General features: G+C 45.5%; 1 protein-coding gene across 4 annotated transcripts in view; it reads left to right on the top strand.

Annotated features, from left to right (window-relative positions):
• rgs3a (regulator of G protein signaling 3a) overlaps positions 1-20,064 on the top strand; it is a 118,467-nt gene that overhangs the window by 6,273 nt on the left and 92,130 nt on the right. For 2 of the 4 annotated variants that reach the window (XM_028970977.1, XM_028970980.1), the window contains exons 2-7: positions 375-425; positions 1,180-1,238; positions 1,917-2,011; positions 2,650-2,721; positions 10,032-10,086; positions 14,127-14,214. In XM_028970977.1, coding sequence (XP_028826810.1) covers positions 375-425; positions 1,180-1,238; positions 1,917-2,011; positions 2,650-2,721; positions 10,032-10,086; positions 14,127-14,214 — 420 coding nt within the window. Of the gene's footprint in view, positions 1-374; positions 426-1,179; positions 1,239-1,916; positions 2,012-2,649; positions 2,722-10,031; positions 10,087-14,126; positions 14,215-14,387; positions 14,693-20,064 lie in introns of those variants that run through there. The other 2 variants (XM_028970978.1, XM_028970981.1) reach the window with 2 other exon arrangements.

Here is a 20,064-nt window from a genome sequence, read left to right as displayed (position 1 = left end):
GGGATTTGAACCTGGGTCTTCTGGTTCATATGCGAGTGTGTTATCCACTAGGCTACTACCACCCTTATGCATTGTGTAACAGCTTCTCTTCAACAAAAAAGGGGACCTTTTCGGCACGTTCAGCACTCATAGTTCACCATTCATAATTGTAATAAGAAAATGCATCTCCCCATTTGTTTTGCCAGCAGATGTGGTTAGTGGGGTCACTAGGTTCCTACTACCAGGTTACTAGCAAACAACCCTGACCTGGATGAGGGGATTAAGAACTGGTGGTGAAGCTGATTGTGTTATGTGATATGGCAAATAAAACATGTCCCATTTATGACTAAAACATATGTTTTTATTTTTGTTCTTGCTTCTTTCTTTGACTGTAGGGCAGCTGAAATTGTCAGTCAGACCAAAGGATGGACGTCTTGCTGTTCACAGTAAATACTACAATTATCCTTCCCAGTGAACAAATTACACCCTGTAATGCCTTAAGGTGCCTCTTAACCCAAATAAATTCCCGTGTGATGAAGCTCTCAAATTGAACCAGACACCCAATTTTTCTGAATTGTAAAGAATAACTATTTTGAATGGTTAGGATGTTGTCAGGTGTCAGGTTGCTTTCTAAACGAAACAGAACTTTTTAAAAATTTAGGACTCATTTAGGACTTCACTCTGATTTAATCAGTGCGTTTTTTGCAAACTGAAACATCCCCGCTCATCAAAGTTGTGCCTGAATTATTTAAATAATTTAAATAATAAAATGGCACAGGCAAAGGGATGGACAATTTTCTGTGCAAAATTACCCCCTCTCTGTCCACAGGCTACCCTTCTTTACAAAATTACCCAGAATGCTACACAACAGACATAATCTTTGTCGGCCAAATTAAATTACTCTTAATAATGGGTTGGAATCGTCTCATAGAAAATCTTATTTCAGCTATGCGTCATTGGGTTGAAGGTTATATTTATTTGGTACAGTTTGCATTCTTGTCTTAGCCAGTATGAAGCAAAACGTTGTCCGTTCTGATTCATACCCTGACATTGTATTCCCGGTATTATCCTTGTTCCACTGTCTCCACTGATTAAGTGCATTAAGGCTTTATTTCATGTCATATAAATTCTGTCAGCAGTCTTTTTAATTGTTCTGATGTTTTCCAGTCTTTTGCTTTTTTCCTTTTTTTGATGCTTCAGTTTTAGAAGCAAAGGGGCTCATGGGACCGGAAAGAGAAACATGTGACTCTTATGTCAAGGTAATTTGTTTTTAAAATCTGTAATAAGGCATTTTTATAACACTCTAATGCACATTTTAAACTTAATCCAGGAGGGAGTCTGAATGAAAATCGAGGGATTTCAGCCACAAATGAAATGCTAATTTGGCAAAATACACGTCCAGTTTCATTAGCAAGGAAATTGGATATAATGCAGTTAATGCTCTATTACTAGACTGCGGTTTTCGAAGGTATTCGAAATACATTAAAAATACTCTGATTATGGTAATGCACATTTGGAAATGAACATTTTCATGGCATGTAGAACTTGGTCTCAGAATTCATCACTGGAATGATTACCTAATCTCATGCTATTTATCCAAGAACTTTGCAGCCACTTTGAACCTGAAAGGGCTAATGAACTTGTCTCCTTAACATTCTGCACTGGTCCTTCAGAGCACGGCTTCTGGTGGGCTTCTTGCTAGATGCTACTGCTCTCTGATATTTATTCTTTCTGTCTCTCATGCATCCTTCTTGGCAGATTCCTGTTGACATGGGCAGTAGCTGTATGTCTCTTTCACTGTCTCCCTGCAAGTCCATGTATATGTAATTATAAATCTTTAGTTTTGTGCCTGGGGGTCTTCTGTCACTATATCTGTAGTAGACTGGTCTTAACCTGATGTTCAGATCTCTAGTTACTTGAGAAGTGTCTTCTCACAGGTGGGTATGGTGCCAGACAGCAATTCAGCCAACCGCCCGACGACCAGAATCGTGGCTGACTGTAAAAACCCTGTGTACCAGGAGACGTTAATGCTGTAAGCTCTCACATACATGTATTATCATTTATGTTAGATTTGGTAGATGGTCAGCATACAAAGGTCATCAAAATCTGCACCAAAAAACAAAGCACCACAGAAAAGAGCCTCCAGATTGTATTTTTTCAATGACTATGGCATCATCTGCTTCATAGACAGCATTTCTTGTTGTCTGGATAAGGCTTGAAGGGTTATTTATTTTTCTTGCCCTGTCTGCGAATTAAGGAGCTATTTGTTTGGACACTGAATGTTCTAGTGGCAGAATGGTCGTTGTGGGAGATGATATGATGGGGTGCTGAGTCTGGGTCCTTCTCTGTCTGTCTGCTGCTCACGCTCCACTAATCACATGCCCCAATAGCCTGGTCATGGCCTCATAACTCATTATGTTTGCAGACAAAGTGCCATCCATGGAGAAATGGTCAAAAGGCCATATACAATGACATTTAAAATGCCAAAAACAATTGTTCAGTCAGTTGATAGCATTGATTAAAAATATCCTGGACACGATATGGTGTGATATCTCATGACAAGGCATTTTTGAGGTGGCTAACTCGTAATCCAGCACTGTGGTTTGTAATGTTTTTCTGTCAAATAGTATATCATGGTGGTGACTTATTATTCTTTTTCATTTATTTCAGTGCCACAAGTGGTGAGGACCACCACAAGAGACTTTTGGTCACTGTATGGAACTGTAATTCTCTGTCCTCAAGGTATCAGCATAAGATTATACATGGATAACTTTAACTGCATTGCATTATGAATATGGTGGGAAATGGCTGTATCCTCCTCCTTAATATTCCATACTGAATAAATTATGATTAATGCAGCAGCCTGAAATTCACACATTTAGTCAGGTCTGTTTGTTGGTGTTCCAAGGGGAAAGTTTTTAAGATCGATCAAAGGGTATACAGAAAGTTTTTAGCATGATCCATGGATTGCCAATAGGATCAGTCACCACCCACATGGTAAAATAAAGCAACAGTTTATTGAATTTATTCTCACAGTGAGATAGTAAACTGTATTTTGAAATCTTAAAATCTATATTTTCTCACTCTCATTTTGTTTTTTTGTGACTTAATGCTTAACATTAATTTAATGCTTAAGTATTGGGGAAGTGGTAGCCTAGCGGTTAAGGAAGGTTGTCAGTTCGAATCCTGAACCGCCAAGATGCCACTGAGCATGGCACCTGTCATGGCTGCTCACCAAGGGTGATGGTTAAAAGCAGAGGACACATTTTTTTGTGTCACCGTGTGCTGTGCTGCAGTGTTTCACAATGACAATTAAATTTCAACACTGTTCAGCTTGTTGAACTCGTGTAATTGCTTTAGGTGAAACTCTACCCAGACTTGAATGGATTGACTGCATTTTCTTTTTTTTGTATTACAACTTGGGGTAAATTTCATTGCCACTTCCCTTTATGTCCATTCTGCTCCCCAAAACTTTGCTTCTTTTATTATTTTTTAAAACTGTGACAAACTTTTAAACTGTTAAAATTTCCAGAATATTTAAAGACCTCCAAAGCTTTCCTCCACTCACTCTGAGGCTGTGAGCTGCTGCCTGTCTGCTGTAGTAGTGCTGAGATGCACTTTATAATTGATATGGAGTTTGCTGCGGTGAGAAATGCCTAAAGTTCTGTTTTTGAATTAGCTGAAACAGGGTCAGAATGCTTAAAATGCTAGATGAATTTTGCATACCAGCCGAAAGCTGCTAAATGCAGATTCTGTAAAAAATGTCTGTAGAAAGTGCAGCACTCAGTCAATTGAATTTAGTTTAAGGCTAACGTGTTTGACAGAATTTAGTTTCCAGTCCACTCATGCATCGCCAAAAAACATTTATTCAGGTCACTGAGAGGCTGGACTCCATCCCATTAATTGCTTGGTACAAATTAAGAACAAACACTGTCAAGGCTGTGTGGAGTCTCTTCAATATCTGTGATTGTGTTACTGTCTTTCACTGTATTACAAAGTGATCATGGGTAACTAGATGATTTCTTATTTTCACCTCTGTTGCTTAGCCTTTCATTGAACTATCTGTCAGTTTGGCCCGCCAGTCACTGCGTTTAAAAACTCACTTTTACGCCCTGGCTTTTAACCCAGTGTGACGTGGTTCTTGGACGGTGTTTGTATGCCGTGTTTATGTGGTTTCTTATGCAGTCCTTTCTTAACTCTTAACTGCATGTTTTATTTTATACTGTTTTTCTTTTGTTCTTAATTTTTAATGAACTTTTTGTCCATGCCTGTTTTACTCCAGGTAATTTAACTTATTTTTTATTTTAATGTACAGCACTTTGGTCAGCTCTTTTGTTGTGTTAAAGTGCTTTATGAATAAATATGGTACGGTATGGAACAGTACAAAAGTATAAAAAAAAAAAAAAACACCAGACAACTCCTGAATCTTTTTAGAATCTAGAAGTCTAGCCCATTATATTAATAATGTCATGAAAAAAAACTTTAAAAATGTATTACTAAGGTTGAAAACACAGTTTATGTGTCAGGATTGCCTGCAGCTGGGCTCCACACCGGAATTTAATCCTGCCACCCCATAAATGCCGGAAGTTTCCGCCCGTTCGGGGTCGCTGGCATTTTCGTGAACTCTATGCACGAACTTGACCTTGTTTAGTGTTATGTGTTTTGAGTTCTGGCAATCGCCACACGCCTACGGGTTAGTTTATGTTCGTAATTTAAGTTAAATTGTTTTCGGCCACCGCGCCAGTCTTTATTTGTGTTTCTTTATTGTTTATGAATAATAATAAAACCCCCTTCCCAGTATGTCAGACCTCTGCGCTTCCTTCCCCCGTAAGTCCGTAGTCGTGACAGAATGCCAGCGACCCACCCAAAAGCGCAGAGGTGGAAAGCAGAGGAGAAGAAACGCCGCGAAGGACGCAGCCCGGCGCGGCGAACGCGGACACCAGGGGAGAGACGCGCCGCCCGTTCTGGTGGAGCGTTTTCTCCCCGAGAAGCCGTGGTACGCGGCGCCGCGTGATGACGTCACCCCCGGGAAACTCCGCGAAACCCGGAAGCGACAACGTCGGCGGGTGAGTGGGCGGAGCGAGGACGTTGGCGTCGGCAGCAGCGAGGAAGTGACGTGGGCAGCGAGCGCAGAAGATGCGACCCCCACGATCTTCGCCATGTCGAGCCAAGAACTCTGCGCTCTGCTGGCAAGGCTCCCCGTGGACTGGGACGACACGGACGACGACGAGAGCACGGGAGACGAGAGTTGGGCTCCGCCCATCGCGCCAGTCTGCGATCGTCGCAAGGTCCGTGGGGACCCACGTCACTTCCAGGGGGGTGAGAAGCGGCAACAACAACGGCGGCGTTCCTCCAGCGAGGAGGTGGGCAGCCTCCAGCCCGAATGGCCAGAGTACTGCCCATGGGAGCTTATCGCGCCATGGGTCCAGGATGTCCGCAGGGTGGACGACCCTCGGAGTCACCGGTGGGAGGACACGGATGACGAAAGCGATGATGACGTGGAATTTCGGTGGGCGGTCGGTGCCGGGATGGCTCCGCCCAGCGTGCGCGTCCGAGATCATCGCGGCGTCCGTGATGACCCATGTGACTTCCGGGGGTACGAGGTTGACACGGACGACGACCAGGATGACGCCGTTTGGGCAGTCGGTGCCGGGATGGCTCCGCCCATTGCGCCCATCCAGGATCGTCACGAGGTCCGTGGAGACCCACGTCCCTCCCAGCAGTGTGAGGAAAGCTGGTGGAAGAGGGCGACGGGAGGTCGCCAGCCAGCAACTGCGCTGCCGGGACTGCCTCGCAGGGAATCCTCCATTCCTGCTCCAGTCGCCGACCCGCCTACCCTCTGCCCGGACGTTCCCCAGCGAAATGGCAGCGCAGCACCAGCGTCCACACCTGCTGGAGAAGACGTCCACCCCCCTCCACACCACACACCTACCACCATCTCCAGCGACGTGCCCAGCCCCGTGTGGGACAGCCCAAATGTCCCGGGACCCTTCAGTGGGGCAGCAGACACAGACGAGATCACTACCATCCTCACGTGTCTGACTGGATCAGCATGGGGCTGGAGCACAACCCTCTGGCAGCAGGGAGAGACAGACAGGAGTTTTCGGGACTTCCAACAGAGACTGAGGGCGGAGTTTGATCGGCCTGAGCCAGGGATCGAACTCTGCCCCTCCACCACATCCAGTGCCAGTCAGGATCCGGGGCAAGAAGACCCAGCACTGGTGGGCGACGAGAAGGTCGCTCCTCCCGAGATCCTGGCTGTGCCCCCTGAGGAGGTCCCGGAGAGCCCAGAGAGGGAGCCAGACGACCCTCTCTTCTGTCTGTCTCTGTCTGTGTGTGTGTGCGTGGTTTATGTGTCCGTATGTCGCCCCCACTTCCCCTCTTTGTGTCCACCAGATGGCGACCCAGCCGCGGAGCCGAACCCCAGGGAGGAGGTTCCTGACCCGAATGTGCTGGTCCAAGGCGAGGTGGACAAGCCCCAAGGTACCCCTAAGTCCAGCCGGGGGGGGTGCTCCCCCAAAGAATTTTTTGGGGGGGTGCAGTTCGGGTTGGGGACTCCTCCTGAGGGGAGGGGAGGTGGGGAAGCGATGGAGCTGGGTCCTCCGGTAGCCAGTGAGGAGGGCGGGCCAGGCATGGGCCTGCGTCTGCCTCCAGAGGGGTGGAGCGCCATAGAGCCCCCGGGTAGGCATGAGGACCCAGCTGGGACAGGCAGGAAGAGGGCCTGCTTGTCCCAACGGACGCAGAAGGGGCTAGCCGGATGGTCTGGCAATGCCCCCCCCTTGGCACCAGGGCCGTGCAGCGAGAGGGGCTGCATAGTCCCAGAAGGCACCAGCCTGGGGTGCCTGGAACAGTCGCCGGAGGCTCTGGGACAATCTCCCTGCGCGGTGCAGGGGGTGACACAAGACGTGTCAGAGGGGACATGTGGAGACAGGGCCCACACGTTCCCAGATGGATCGGCCCTGATTATTGTGTGCAGGTACGGGAGTCCGGGGCCGCCATGCGGGACCACGCCGGGGAGCCAGGCCGAGGGTCCGGGGCCGCCAAGCGGGACCACGCCGGGGAGCCAGGCCGAGGGTCCGGGCCGCCAAGCGGGACCACGCCGGGGAGCCAGGCCGAGGGTCCGGGGCCGCCAAGCGGGACCACGCCGGGGAGCCAGGCCGAGGGTCCGGGGCCGCCAAGCGGGACCACGCCGGGGAGCCAGCCCGAGGCACCGGGGCCGCCACGCCTGACCACGCCGGGGAGCCAGCCCGAGGGACCGGGGCCGCCACGCCTGACCACGCCGGGGAGCCAGCCCGAGGGACCGGGGCCGCCACGCCTGACCACGCCGGGGAGCCAGCCCGAGGGACCGGGGCCGCCACGCCTGACCACGCCGGGGAGCCAGCCCGAGGGACCGGGTCCTCCAAGGGGAGGATACAGCAGGGCAGGAGCCCTGTGGTTGCCGCCGTCCGCCCCGCCGCCTCCACTGATGGTACTGTTGGGGCTCCGAGGACGTAGCCCTTGGAGGGGGGGCTCTGTCAGGATTGCCTGCAGCTGGGCTCCACACCGGAATTTAATCCTGCCACCCCATAAATGCCGGAAGTTTCCGCCCGTTCGGGGTCGCTGGCATTTTCGTGAACTCTATGCACGAACTTGACCTTGTTTAGTGTTATGTGTTTTGAGTTCTGGCAATCGCCACACGCCTACGGGTTAGTTTATGTTCGTAATTTAAGTTAAATTGTTTTCGGCCACCGCGCCAGTCTTTATTTGTGTTTCTTTATTGTTTATGAATAATAATAAAACCCCCTTCCCAGTATGTCAGACCTCTGCGCTTCCTTCCCCCGTAAGTCCGTAGTCGTGACATTATGGCTGCTTGCTTATCTACTCCATATGCCAATTGGACTGAGGGACAAAAACCAAGCACAGAGCAAACATACAAGTTCACGCAAGTTTCCATGTCAGTGTTAGCAACGGCAAAACTTTCTGTGCCCACAAGTGATTTTTGAGGACAACCCTCCTGTTTTGTACCGATTTCTCATATCCATTCATTTCTGCAGAACACTGGTGGGGTGAGGCGAGGCAGGGAATCTCATCAGTGCGTGTTGTTATTCTGCTCATCCTGCACATTGTGCCGAGAGGCAGCTATTCACACCGACTCCCTTCTGCTTTCAAACTCTCACCGATCTTTAACAATGAATGCCGTGCAGCCCGTACCCTGTGTCTGTCTCCTGTCCGTTGCCAAGGATCATAAAACAATAAAAGGCTGCGGTACTTGATTTTATACAGCCGGCACATACTGTGGTCAGACAGTGCAACACTGTGTTAGTAGATGATGGGAAGCTCTTCAGCTACTGCACCTGTAAATCAGCCAATACCGTGAAAGCCCGAGGAAAAGCACAATTTGTCATATTTGTGTAGGTGCTATATGAGCATAACCCTGACAAGAGGCCAGCACCCAGTGGACTAATCAGACAGGACATCCTGTTATTCCCCTGGCCGGGCGTGGAGGATGTGTGCATGTGTGTGTGTTGAGGGGGGGGTTCAGCACCGTGGTGTGTATCACAGACCCCCCGCCTTGCTGGAAGTGTTTGATATGGTGTCATGGCATTTGACAGATGGCACTGCGTGTAAATACATTTGAACTATGGCCACACCTGGTGGAAAGGCCAGTCACGTTCTGCTCTGAGTGTGTTTGTGTGTGTATGTGTTGCTATCCAGCTTTAGTTATTCTAGTATGTTCTGGTTCAAGTATAAGGGTCTACTAGTATAGGCTGCCATACTAGCTAATAGGGCTCAATGATTTCTGCGATGCAGAAAACGCAGACGGAATCGCGGAGTTCAACGAATAAAATTGAATACATTGTAAAATGCGGAATTGTGTATAATTCGTGTTTCTGGCTGCTGCAGCCCGCTACACGTGTTTCAGGTTGAGGCGGGATGTGAACACAATGTAAACACGGGGTCAGCTCTGGCGAAGAGGCTGTCAGTGTCGAATCTGGACCACTTGCCTGATCGGTTCTGCGCAAACTCGGCAAACTCCACGAAGTTCAGCAAACTCTTGGTCATGCAAACAAATCAGCTGATTCAAAACGGGGTTTTATTAACATGGTTCCAGCTCATAATGCACAACCTGGTTGTATTCCAGGTCTTCCCAATGTTTAGTTATTTGATATTTGATTGTTTTAAATGTAAAGCTCTTTTATTAGAGAAATGGAAGAATGTGTAATATTGTGAGATAGGTCTTTGTATGAAATCTGCAAAATCCCACAGTCTGGGGCAGCAGTGGCCTTGCGGTTAAGGAAGCAGCCCTGTAATCATTTTACATTTACATTTACATTTTACGGCATTTATCAGATGCCCTTATCCAGAGCGACTTACAATCAGTAGTTGCAGGGACAGTCCCCCTGGAGAAACTTAGGGTTAAGTGTCTTGCTCAGGGACACCAAGGTGCCACTCAGCAAAGCCCCGTCCCCACACACTGCTCCCCCGGTGCCTGTCGTGGCTGCCCACTCCAGGGGTGATGGTTAAAAGCAGAGGACACATTTCGTTGTGTGTGCTGTTCTGCAGTGTATCACAATCACTTCACTTTCACATATTATTTACATGTAAATGGTTACAAATACAAAGAGTAAAAGTACTTTGTTGAACAGTGATTAAGTGTGATTTGTCACACTGTATTTTTTCCTTTTTTACCATCCACTCGATAATCACAGTTTTTAGGTGAATAAATACATTTATAGCGGGAAAACATGGATTTCATTGGGCCCTACTTGTGTAACCCTGTGTGTGTTATGACCTACTTTGAATGTTGCCTGTCTATGTTTGAATGTGACTTGGCTTCATTTTGACTCCTGTCACATGCATTATGTATTATTATGTCCCCTTTCATAAAATGTACATCAGAATCATATGCTGAGTAATTCATACTGGGCCCTATGTAAAAGAACAATGAATGTTTTACATTAGTCCTATAAGAATTGTATTAAATATTTTCAAATGACAATTATTGACTGACCATTGACTGTGTGTGCATATATGTATTGCTGATTCTGTGTGTGTTTATATTGTTTCCACAGGAAGCTTCTGGGCTGTATGAGCTTTGGGATACGTTCACTCATTGACCTGAAGAAGGTGAGTAGGGATGAGACAAATTGAGTAGTGGAGAGTGGAAATTCATGCATTTAATTTTCCAGCATTATCAGATGCCCTTATTTAGAGTAGTTGCAGTAGTTACCTCAGTAGTTACAGGGACAGTCCCCCTAGAGACACTGAGGGTTAAGTGTCTTGTTCAGGGACACAATGGTAGTAAGTGGGGTTTGAACCTGGAACTTTGTGGCTTTCTGGTTTATAGACGAGTGTGTTACCCACAAGTTTCTGACAAACCATTATTAAGGAAGTCCCAGGGATTTTATGGTGTTCTGGTTCAGGTCAACCCTTCCACCCCTCGTGTACAGTGTAACACACACTGGCATACTTTTGTTAATTTTTGACCTGCATGGATGATGTGCCTTTTTAGTTTCGTAATGTCCTGCCTCAGGTTTGCAGTTAACTAAATCTTCTGTGTAGAGTAATCTTGTGCTCAATAAATCCTGCCTGACTTCAATTCAATTACACTCCTTCTGTTCGGAGAATAAATAACAAGCACTGAAAAACAGGAAATAAAGATATATCAATCACATTAAATTACGTATTTAGCAGTCACCTTTGAACCAGATGGAATTGTAGAACAATTTTATTACCAACACGTAATGATGGGGAACAATTTAACCACGGTAGCTTGGCTGCTTTTCTCTTTAACTCTTAATGCTAAACACTAATGCTATTTTTACTGACCTTCTCTTGTTCTCCAGTTCACACACTTGGTGCATTTCAACAAAGAACAACAGGAAAGAGAGTGCTGCAAAATGTAATCTGTTTCTTTACCACGTATGTCTGCGTTTGTGTACAGTCCGTGCATAAAGGGGTTTCTAGTGCCAAATCAGATGATGTATCTTTTAAATGGAGACACATGGCTGCTGAGGCACTTGAACATGGGAGCAACATGGGGGTCATTTATTTGTTCATTTATTAAATCAATTGGCAGACACCCTTATCCAGGTCGACTTACAATCAGTAGTAACAGGGACAGTGCCCCTGGAGACACTCAGGGTTAAGTGTCTTGCTCAGGGACACAATTATATTAAGATGGGTTTGAACCTGTGACTTTGTGGTCTTCTAGTTCATAGGCGAGTGTCTTAGCCACCAGGATACTGCCACCCTATGTGTGTGTGTCTGTATGTGATCTTGTGTTTGTGCTTGCCATGGAATCAGAGACTGAATTACTTTCTTCATCCACTATACTGAAACCCCCACACATCCTCTCTGTCAGACGTCCCTGGCATAGGTCACCCTCTTTGCACGGGACAGCTGTCAACCCCCTCAAATGCCACTCCAAACACTAACACTCAGGCAGAAAGACACGGCCGTCCTGGGGCCGTTGCATCAGTATCTGCATGCCATTAATTTTGTTTTCGAATGTCATCTCATAAAAGTTTCTGGAGTTCTGACAGCCAATTTGTTAGCTATGGTTGACCAGACATTTCTCTTCTTAAAAAGGATCTTCTGCTTCAGTGAGACAGAGGCAACTGCAGAAAATTAAATGTGCATTCATAAAAAAAGAAAACAGTTGTCTCAAAAAGTATTGCTGGATGGAAAACCAGATTTCACCTCTTAATGGTGGTCATCACTCAACTGGGTTGATATCTGGTGAAGTCCCTGAGTTCTACTAACTTTCACAGCCATTTTCTTTACTGGGTTCTTGTTAGACAGTTTGATTGCTATACTGAAGCTGTTTTCTGCAGTGTCTTCTGTGTGTTCAAACGGAACATCAGTAACCAAGATCAATGAAAGAAGAAGGCAAAATGTTCACATCTGCAACTCATCTGCAAAATGCTACCAACTTTCCAGGGACAACCTGGCACCATAATGGCCTTCATATTGCCCTTATATGGGTTTTTTGTAGTTCTTGTGCAATGCTTGCACTAAATGCCTTACCGTCTGCCAGTATGTTGTACTTAAGCAATATCAAGCCATATTATTCATTAGGTCATGCTTTACTTTCCAATATTGGCACTGATGTGTTGCAGGCATGGGGCCAAAAGCCCTGGCCATTATCCATTTCCATTATGCCACAGTTAATATTGATAAATGTCTGATTAAAGGTTTGATTTAAAATGTAGGTATTAGGAACATTCTGACATTCATATTCGAGTAGAAAGCCGACGCTTGTATATTGAGGCTGGTAAATGAGGTGGAACATTCTTCACAGAGAAGCAGTCCTAGACCACAAATCACTGCATGAGGACTGAATAAATCTCTGCAAGATCTGCGCTGGGAAACATAAATGTGGTGCTGGATATCAAAATTGCTGCATGTTTTGCTGCCTAATTTGCGGTGAAAACACAAAATCAGCAAATCCCTTGTAATTACTTGTCAAAGTGAACTCCAGTGAACCATTTACAACTCATATAGTGCACATATGAGAAGACAATGTACTTAAACATAGACAATGGTGCAATCAAGAGTGTACAAGACCAAAATATGTACGACAATAAACAAAACAAGTCAATCCATTACAACTTAACTTTTTTCAATAACTAAAGTGCAAAGAACATTGTTGTATTATTATTATTGAGTAGTTTATGCCTATTTGTCTGTAAAGCAACAGAATGGAAAAGTCAATATGTTCTTGTGATGAGGGAAAGGCCAATGCAGTGTATTCTGTTCATGTAAAGTAGCGAATGGGGAGCGAGCTTCATGAACCTTCATCTGCATTAATAATGGGATTTCACTGTAAACCCCAACAATAACACAAGGAGTAAAACATGTTGACCTTTTCACCCTCGGTAGTCCAGGAACCAGCAATGTAGACAGCGGCGCCTTATAACTCAGTAAAAACAACCCAGTCATTAAACAGCATCTGCTAATTGGTCTTAGTGGTTTTATACAGTTAAATGTGCTATTACATCTGGCAATTTATTGTGCAGCTTATACTTGACTTCCTCTAACATTAAACTGAATGAATATTTAATTGGCTTAATTTGCTAATGAGGAGTTTTTGCTTTGAGTCACGGGGAGTTCCCTGTTCATCCCTCTCTCCCTCCTGCTCTCTCATCCCCACTAAAGCTTTCATTCTCCTCCCCCAGCAATCCCCCCCACTCTCTGTTTGTTCTACCTGCCTTTTTCTCCAAACTCAAGTCTTTTACGCATGTCTCACTTGCTCACTCATTGCCCCTCTCTGTCACCTTACACCCCTGAACATTCGGAATATTCTGACATATTCCGAATGTTTCATGCGCACAAAAACTAATTCATTTACTACATTTACATTTACATTTAGAGCATTTATCAGACGCCCTCATCCAGAGCGACTTACAATCAGTACATTCAGGGACAGCCCCCCCGGAGCAACTCTGGATTAAGTGTCTTGCTCAGGGACGCAGTGGTAGTAAGTGGGATTTGAACCTGGGTCATCTAGTTCATAGGCGAGTGTGTTACCCACTAGGCCACTACCACTCTTTACAGTAGAGATTAGATCGGGGGTCAACTGGACAAACAATGCACCTAACCCCTCTACACATTCTTAGTGTCTGTGTGTGTGTGTGTGTGTGTGTGTTGGAGAGAGGAGGGTGTATGGCAACTGTATGCAGAATGCACCATAATCCCTGCACTGCACATGTGCTTCAGAATCTTACGGTTATGCTCAGTCTTAATGTGTGTGTGGCTGCGTGTGAAATTGTGTGCGTTGTCTGTGTGCGTACTGTATAATCATGTGCTTGAGGGTGTGCGAGTGGACACTGGGGTCGTGTTTCGGCAGGATTTACCGAGCAAGCCGCCTCTCTGCTGCGGCAGCTTTATATAACAAACAACCATCTGGCTCTTTAGGCATCAGCTGCTGTGCAGCACAAAAACTGAGGTTTTGTCAGCGGCGCTGTGGGTGCGTCTCTCTGCGTGTCAGTGTGGGGGTCAGTGCTGAGCCCGGAGCATCAGTGTGTGTGTGGGTCAGCGAGTGTTCGCATGTGTGGGCATGAGAGTGGGCAACATTCATTTTACATTCAAATTCATTCTGTTCATTTTTTACCTAAAATATTCAAAAATTTGGTGAAGTTCATCCTCCTCTGTGTGCCCTGTAGGTACCATCAGGTTGGTACTTTCTCCTGGCAGAGGAAGTGGGGAAGACCAAACACTTGAGAGAGCCCCCCCCGTCCCAGCCCCGACCCGGTGAGTGTTCTTCAGCCGAGACCCGGCAGCCTGGGTCAGAGGAGGAGGGGGAGAGAGGAGGGATTAAACGGGACTAGGGGATTGGGAGGGGGGGGGTAGGGAGGAAGCAAGCAAGGGACAAAAAAAGACAGGCAGAAAGGGGGCAGAACCAACCACAGTGCATCTCACACACACATACACACACACACTCTCTCTCTCTTGCTCCCTCTTTTCCTTCTCCCCCACCCTGTCTCCCTCGTTCTCCCTCTCTCTCTCTCTCCCTTTCTGTCTGCCAGTCGAGAGGACGCTGCTACGTGTCGACTGGGCCGACAGCCGTTCTCTCTCTTTCTTTTCTTCTGACAACTTCAGAGCTCGCGTGTTCACACACACACACACACATACACACACACGTGCGCCCCCGTACCTTGCTGCGAGTTGGAGGTGTGTAATCCGTGGGGTCATGCGGGCCTGCGTCGGATCCTAGAGCTGCCAGTCACAGGTGAGAGGCCTTTCACATTCTACGAGAGGTGGATGTTGTGTTTTTTTTAATTCACGTGTATTTTTACGCGCCAAGCCTATCAGGTTTTTAACACGTGGTGTGTCGATGACTTTTGCCTGGAACGTTGCAGCGGTGAACGTCACAGTAACGTTCGAGGGCACGGAGACGCGCGGCCGTGATGAGCATGCTCATGCCACACATGCAATTTTAAAAAGCAGAACTGGGCCACTCGTCCCTTCACATATTTCTCTTTGCCGCCGGACAGGATGCCGCGTCCCCTCTGGCAACTTAAATTCGCTGATCTGTGTGCACGCGCCTTTTTAACGCTGATTGCGAGTTGACAGGAAGCAGCAGTCATTTTTTTCCTCCCCCTTGTTGGACCACAGTCGCCAAGGGCACTAGGTGAAATAAATGTAAATGACAAACAAAGACTTTGTGCAACTTTTTTTTTACTTTATTTATTTGTTAACTCTGTTTGCATCTGGTTGAATGTAGGGCAGCTACTCTGCTCCTGGACACAAGGGCATACATGGAGAGAAAAAAACAATCAGTCCAATTTTCCATTTCGTAAAAAATAATATCATCACAACATAAAATGCTGCACTGCGTATTGTGTTAGTTATTGGCTGTCCTTTGTGAAATAATGCGAAGCTTTTCCCCCTTTCTTCTCAAATGCTCAATGCAGGCAAATTAGTTTTTGCCTAAGAGTCTAACTCAGCACGAGCCATTCGAGTCCAACATCTGGTTAAATGCAGCTCCTTCGGGATGTTGGTCAGTGTGTCGTGGTCCGTTGCCTAATCCAACTGGGACCGGATCCAGCCACCCACACACGCATAAACAGCCACACAGATCCCCATCGCCGCGGCGGTTTTAACTCAGAACGTCAGGGCGTGCGGTGTGTCACTGCTCCTATCGTGAGGTAAGACGTCAGCTGCTGATCTGGCCTGTTTTACCATGCATGAATAAAGACCTCGGCTGCACTCACACACACGCACACACACACTAATACCCTGTGGCCTGCGTGCTATATAAAATATTGTTGCTAGAGTCTTGTGGACTGTACTGCATTCTTGGCTGTTCTTGTTGTAAAGAGCTTCTTCCGCCTGCGTTGCTGTATCTGTATTTGTGTGTCTGAACTCTGGTGGGTGGGAGTATTGGCTGGGGGATGAAAGGGCAGATTTGAAGCAGTGCTCTGTTGAGAACTGTGGAAACGTGTGCTGCAGGCTTGTGCGTAGTTTTGCTTACCTCCGCCGCCTACTGCAGCTTTAGCCATGGGGCACAGCATTTGCATGGGCGCAGCGGTTCACCTCGATCTTTGTGTTGAGATGATTAGTATCCATATAGCGTGCAAATATTTAAAAAAATATCCCCAAAACAGTTGCACTGCCTTCTGGTGCACATGTCAGTGAGCAAAGTGTGTGTGAAGAATACCCTAGAGCTGTTAAAATCATAATGTATCATAATGCTGAGCAGGGTCACTTCTGGTGTCATGCAGGTCACATTGCATCCTCCCAGTTTTTAATGATTTAATGACCAGGATGTTTTTAACCACTGTGTCCCTACCTGTTTCTTTCTTTTTGCATTGCTTACAGTATCCTTTGCATTATTAAGATGCTTTGTCAGGCAAAAAACAGAAGGTGCCAAAATTGTGGGACACTGCAGATCATTGTCACACAATGATTGTAGCAAATGCAGTTACCCATAGTTACACTGCTTCATTCTGAAAGCGGTAACTGTGTATGTGCTGAGTAATTAGAGGCATAATGGAACCTTGATTAGAACTTGGAGAGTTTCTGCTGCATTAACAATGTGAGTTTCACAAGTTTCACAAGTGCCTTGCATGTTTAGCATCGAATCTTTTGCATTTTGGATGCACCCTATGTGTAGAACAGTAATAACAGGATTTGAAGAATAGACAACCCAATGCAGCAATTTTACTGCTAAAATAATCTGAAATCTATTTCTCAAATCACATCTATGTTTCATGTAAGATTGGAGGAATCCTGTGTTCACAATGAATATATTTTATTGAAGAAAGATAGAAATGAAAAGTTTCAATGATTCAGTGCTTCGCTCAGTGGCACCTCAGTGGCACCTTGGTGGTTCGGGCTTTGAACCGGCAAACCTCCGATTACGAGTCTGTTTCCTTACCCGCTAGACCTATGCAAGAATAAGAAATACTGCTTTTGGATTTGAGCTGGAATGTTACAAGCAGTCTTACTGCTTAAATTCTTGTCTGCTTTTTCCCCAAACTTTTTTTAGTTTGTGACAGCACCAGAGGGTTTGGACGAAGCAGATTCACGGAAGGGAAAAAATCGAGCACATGCTGAAAAGTGTGTGATTTACATATGTAAGAGATGGGAGAGAGAAAGATGGGAAGAGACGCTCTTCCTAATGCACTTAAAGATTTAAAGTATATGCGGCAGCTTTGAGCGCAGACCACCTGCTGCAGTCATGGGGGACGTTATGGAGCATATGCCTGCCGCCCATGTCTACAGCACAGGGGACGCAGGTGACGACACAGTCCCGCTTCAACCGCAGTTATATTACAGACAGTCACTCGTTCATCATTCAGTCCAGCTTTTCACTTTTGCTTGGTGATCCCAGGACTCCTCTGTTCAATAATCAGTTAGAACGTTGCGGAAGAATTCTTTCCAATGTAAGACACAAACTACACTGATATGTGTTTTTAACAGATGTTCTCCATTCCCCATAATTCCTAGTTCCTGTTTTTTTTTTGTTGTTGCCGGGAACAAGCTCATGATTTTCAGTGATCCTCTACTCAGTCTGCAACTGTTGAGCTGATTAATGCAGTATTAATCTGTGCTTAAAGGTTGCCTTTTATGTCACTTTGTGAGATTATTTAACATTATTAATAGGTCTCCTAGCATTTCTATGGTCCTGCAGTGGCTAGAATTGGCAATAGGTGTAAAGTGTGCTTTGGCCCTTCTGCATCGCCATTCAGAGAGCAAAAAAAATCATAATCGGGGACCTTTATGTCTGTGAGCTGATTATGGCATAAATGCCAGGGGTGGGTGATTGTGTCTTGGATTTGTTCTCTACTGCTGTGATTCAATCTCCACGAGGAGCTCCTGCTGCAAAATGCTCTGTGTGTTGAAGCCCCGCCACATCACCCTCCAATCTCTCTCAATTAGAATAGTAGCTCTGCCCATCAGGATGCTCTGAAGACCCTCGGGTCTCCGCTGGATTCTCATACAGGAAGCTTGTTTACGAAGCTCTTAGCACAAATTCATCAAATGATCCAGTTTCTAAGCCTGCTTATCCAGTTCAGAAGAAGTCTATTCTAGATGAAAAGCAACCTTTGGTTTACACTATAGTCAGTACTATAATGGATGCAAACTCAACATGGGAACAGGAACGGAAACCCGGCCTCATTGTGGTCAAAACTTTTTCCTGTACTCATTAAGTGCTGTCAGCAGGGGTACTGTATTCTGCAAGACTAATTGGACTGTGTGGTGCAGTGTAGTCATGTCTCTGGTCTCATTACCTTCATCTGAGAGAAGGGCTCTCATCTTGAAAAACAAGTGAGAATGCGCAAGATTTTTCAGTTAGTTGAATGTTGAATTTTATACACAATGGACGTTTGATTATGTTTAATTTATGAACAGGCCTAAAAGATGTGGTGCAACTCCTTTGCACCTCTGTTAGACAAAAAACATACTGTTACAGAGGTTAATCCATGTGGCATTGTTTCATCGTTGTCAATACATAGCAAGACTACTAACCAAGATTACCAGCAGATTTGACATTTATTGGTTTTTAGTGAAAGAGATGTGGGGACAGTACCTGGCTCTAGGGGACCTCAGTGGCACCTTGGCAGTTCGGATTCGAACCTGCAACCCTTCAGTTCAGAGTCCACTTCCTTACCCGCTAGGCCACCACTATGTCTGCAAACAAGATTCCATTCGACTGAGTGCAGCAGTGTCATTTGAGGAGAACGAAGCTTCATTCAGCATGATGAGATTCATGATGAGACATAAATGGCCTGCAGGAAGAGACGGATGGTCCATGCTGCCCCACAACTTCTGTCTCGCCCTGTGTCACGCCATGTGGAATGATGACCCAAGAGCTAGCCACCCCACAGCCCTTTAGATCAGCATTGGTCCTCTAAACTCAGACACAAACTTTCCTGTTGAAAGTTCACTATAAGCTAGGATGTGTTTAGCCTGCTTATGGTTCTTTAATCTTGATGGTGGTGTTTCCATTTCCACTTTGACTTCAGCGGTTTTCCAACCTTTTTTCTCAGAATCTGCATTTTCACTCAAAGGCAATTATTCATAAATGAATCTTTACACATTTAATAGACACATTAAAAAAGAAAACAGTTCCAAGTTCTTTGGAATATTACTATATCAATTTGTAAAGTTCCTTTGTCACCCATAAAGCTATAATTTGTCTTTGACGAGTCTTTGGCAGTATGACATTTACCATTCCAGATGTACCTTGGCACCAACACTCTCATCACCATGGGAGCTCAAATTCTGCATGACCTGCTCCTTTATCTGTCCACTATTATCACCCCTGGCCAATTGCAAGCTCAGTGAAATAGAAGGGATTGAGTTACTCTGTTGGAATCTCTTTTCAAATCAATGTTCATATTTACCCTGACTCTCGCAGTGCCCATTTTCCCAGTTCATTCATCCAACTTTTCAGTTTTTTTCTCGAAACCCAAGCATGTTGGAGAGACGCCTCACCATAATGTTACAGCTCATGCTTAAATTTATTGCACAGGATCCCCTGGAACTAATTTAATTGGATCTTCCAGAGGATTTTCCAGAATTGGAGTCATGTTTATAAATGTGGTTGGGACAATAAATCAATAAAAGTGTTTTGTGATACAGTATCAATACATTAAGCTTCAAGCTAAAGCTGATTTTTTTTCATCACCAAACCAAAGGCAGGAACTGAAGGCAACTTCCATCATTCAGCAATAATTTAAAAACCCTTGCAAGACATCGTTAATATTGTAAATGACCATTGTACCTGGAAATGGCTTGGTGAGTGGAATGTGTGTAAATGTAGAGATGCTCATTATCAGAAGCAGCTAGTTTAGAGTTCCACTTTAAAAGATGAATTGATTATTAATTATCTTCGTACAGCTGAATGTGGTTAAATCAGGTTTTCTTCAGCAAATGTGGCTTCGGCTACATCATTATTATGCCATTGCTTTGTCAATGACTATTCCATATTCATTTTGTAATGTTTTTTCGAACTATTGGAAATCAACGAAATTGACTCTAACCCTTTGAAAGCTGGTACATCATCTAGTAACATTGCCAAGGCTCTGTAAATATATGCAGGTATGTGTGCTGACTGTCGCTCAACCAATCAGACTTGCCATTTGGCTTCTA

The sequence above is a fragment of the Denticeps clupeoides genome, chromosome 3 (genome assembly GCF_900700375.1).
Source record: "Denticeps clupeoides chromosome 3, fDenClu1.1, whole genome shotgun sequence".
NCBI lineage: Eukaryota > Metazoa > Chordata > Actinopteri > Clupeiformes > Denticipitidae > Denticeps > Denticeps clupeoides.
Note: the sequence above shows the minus strand (reverse complement) of the source record. Positions and strands in the feature narration are given on the sequence as shown.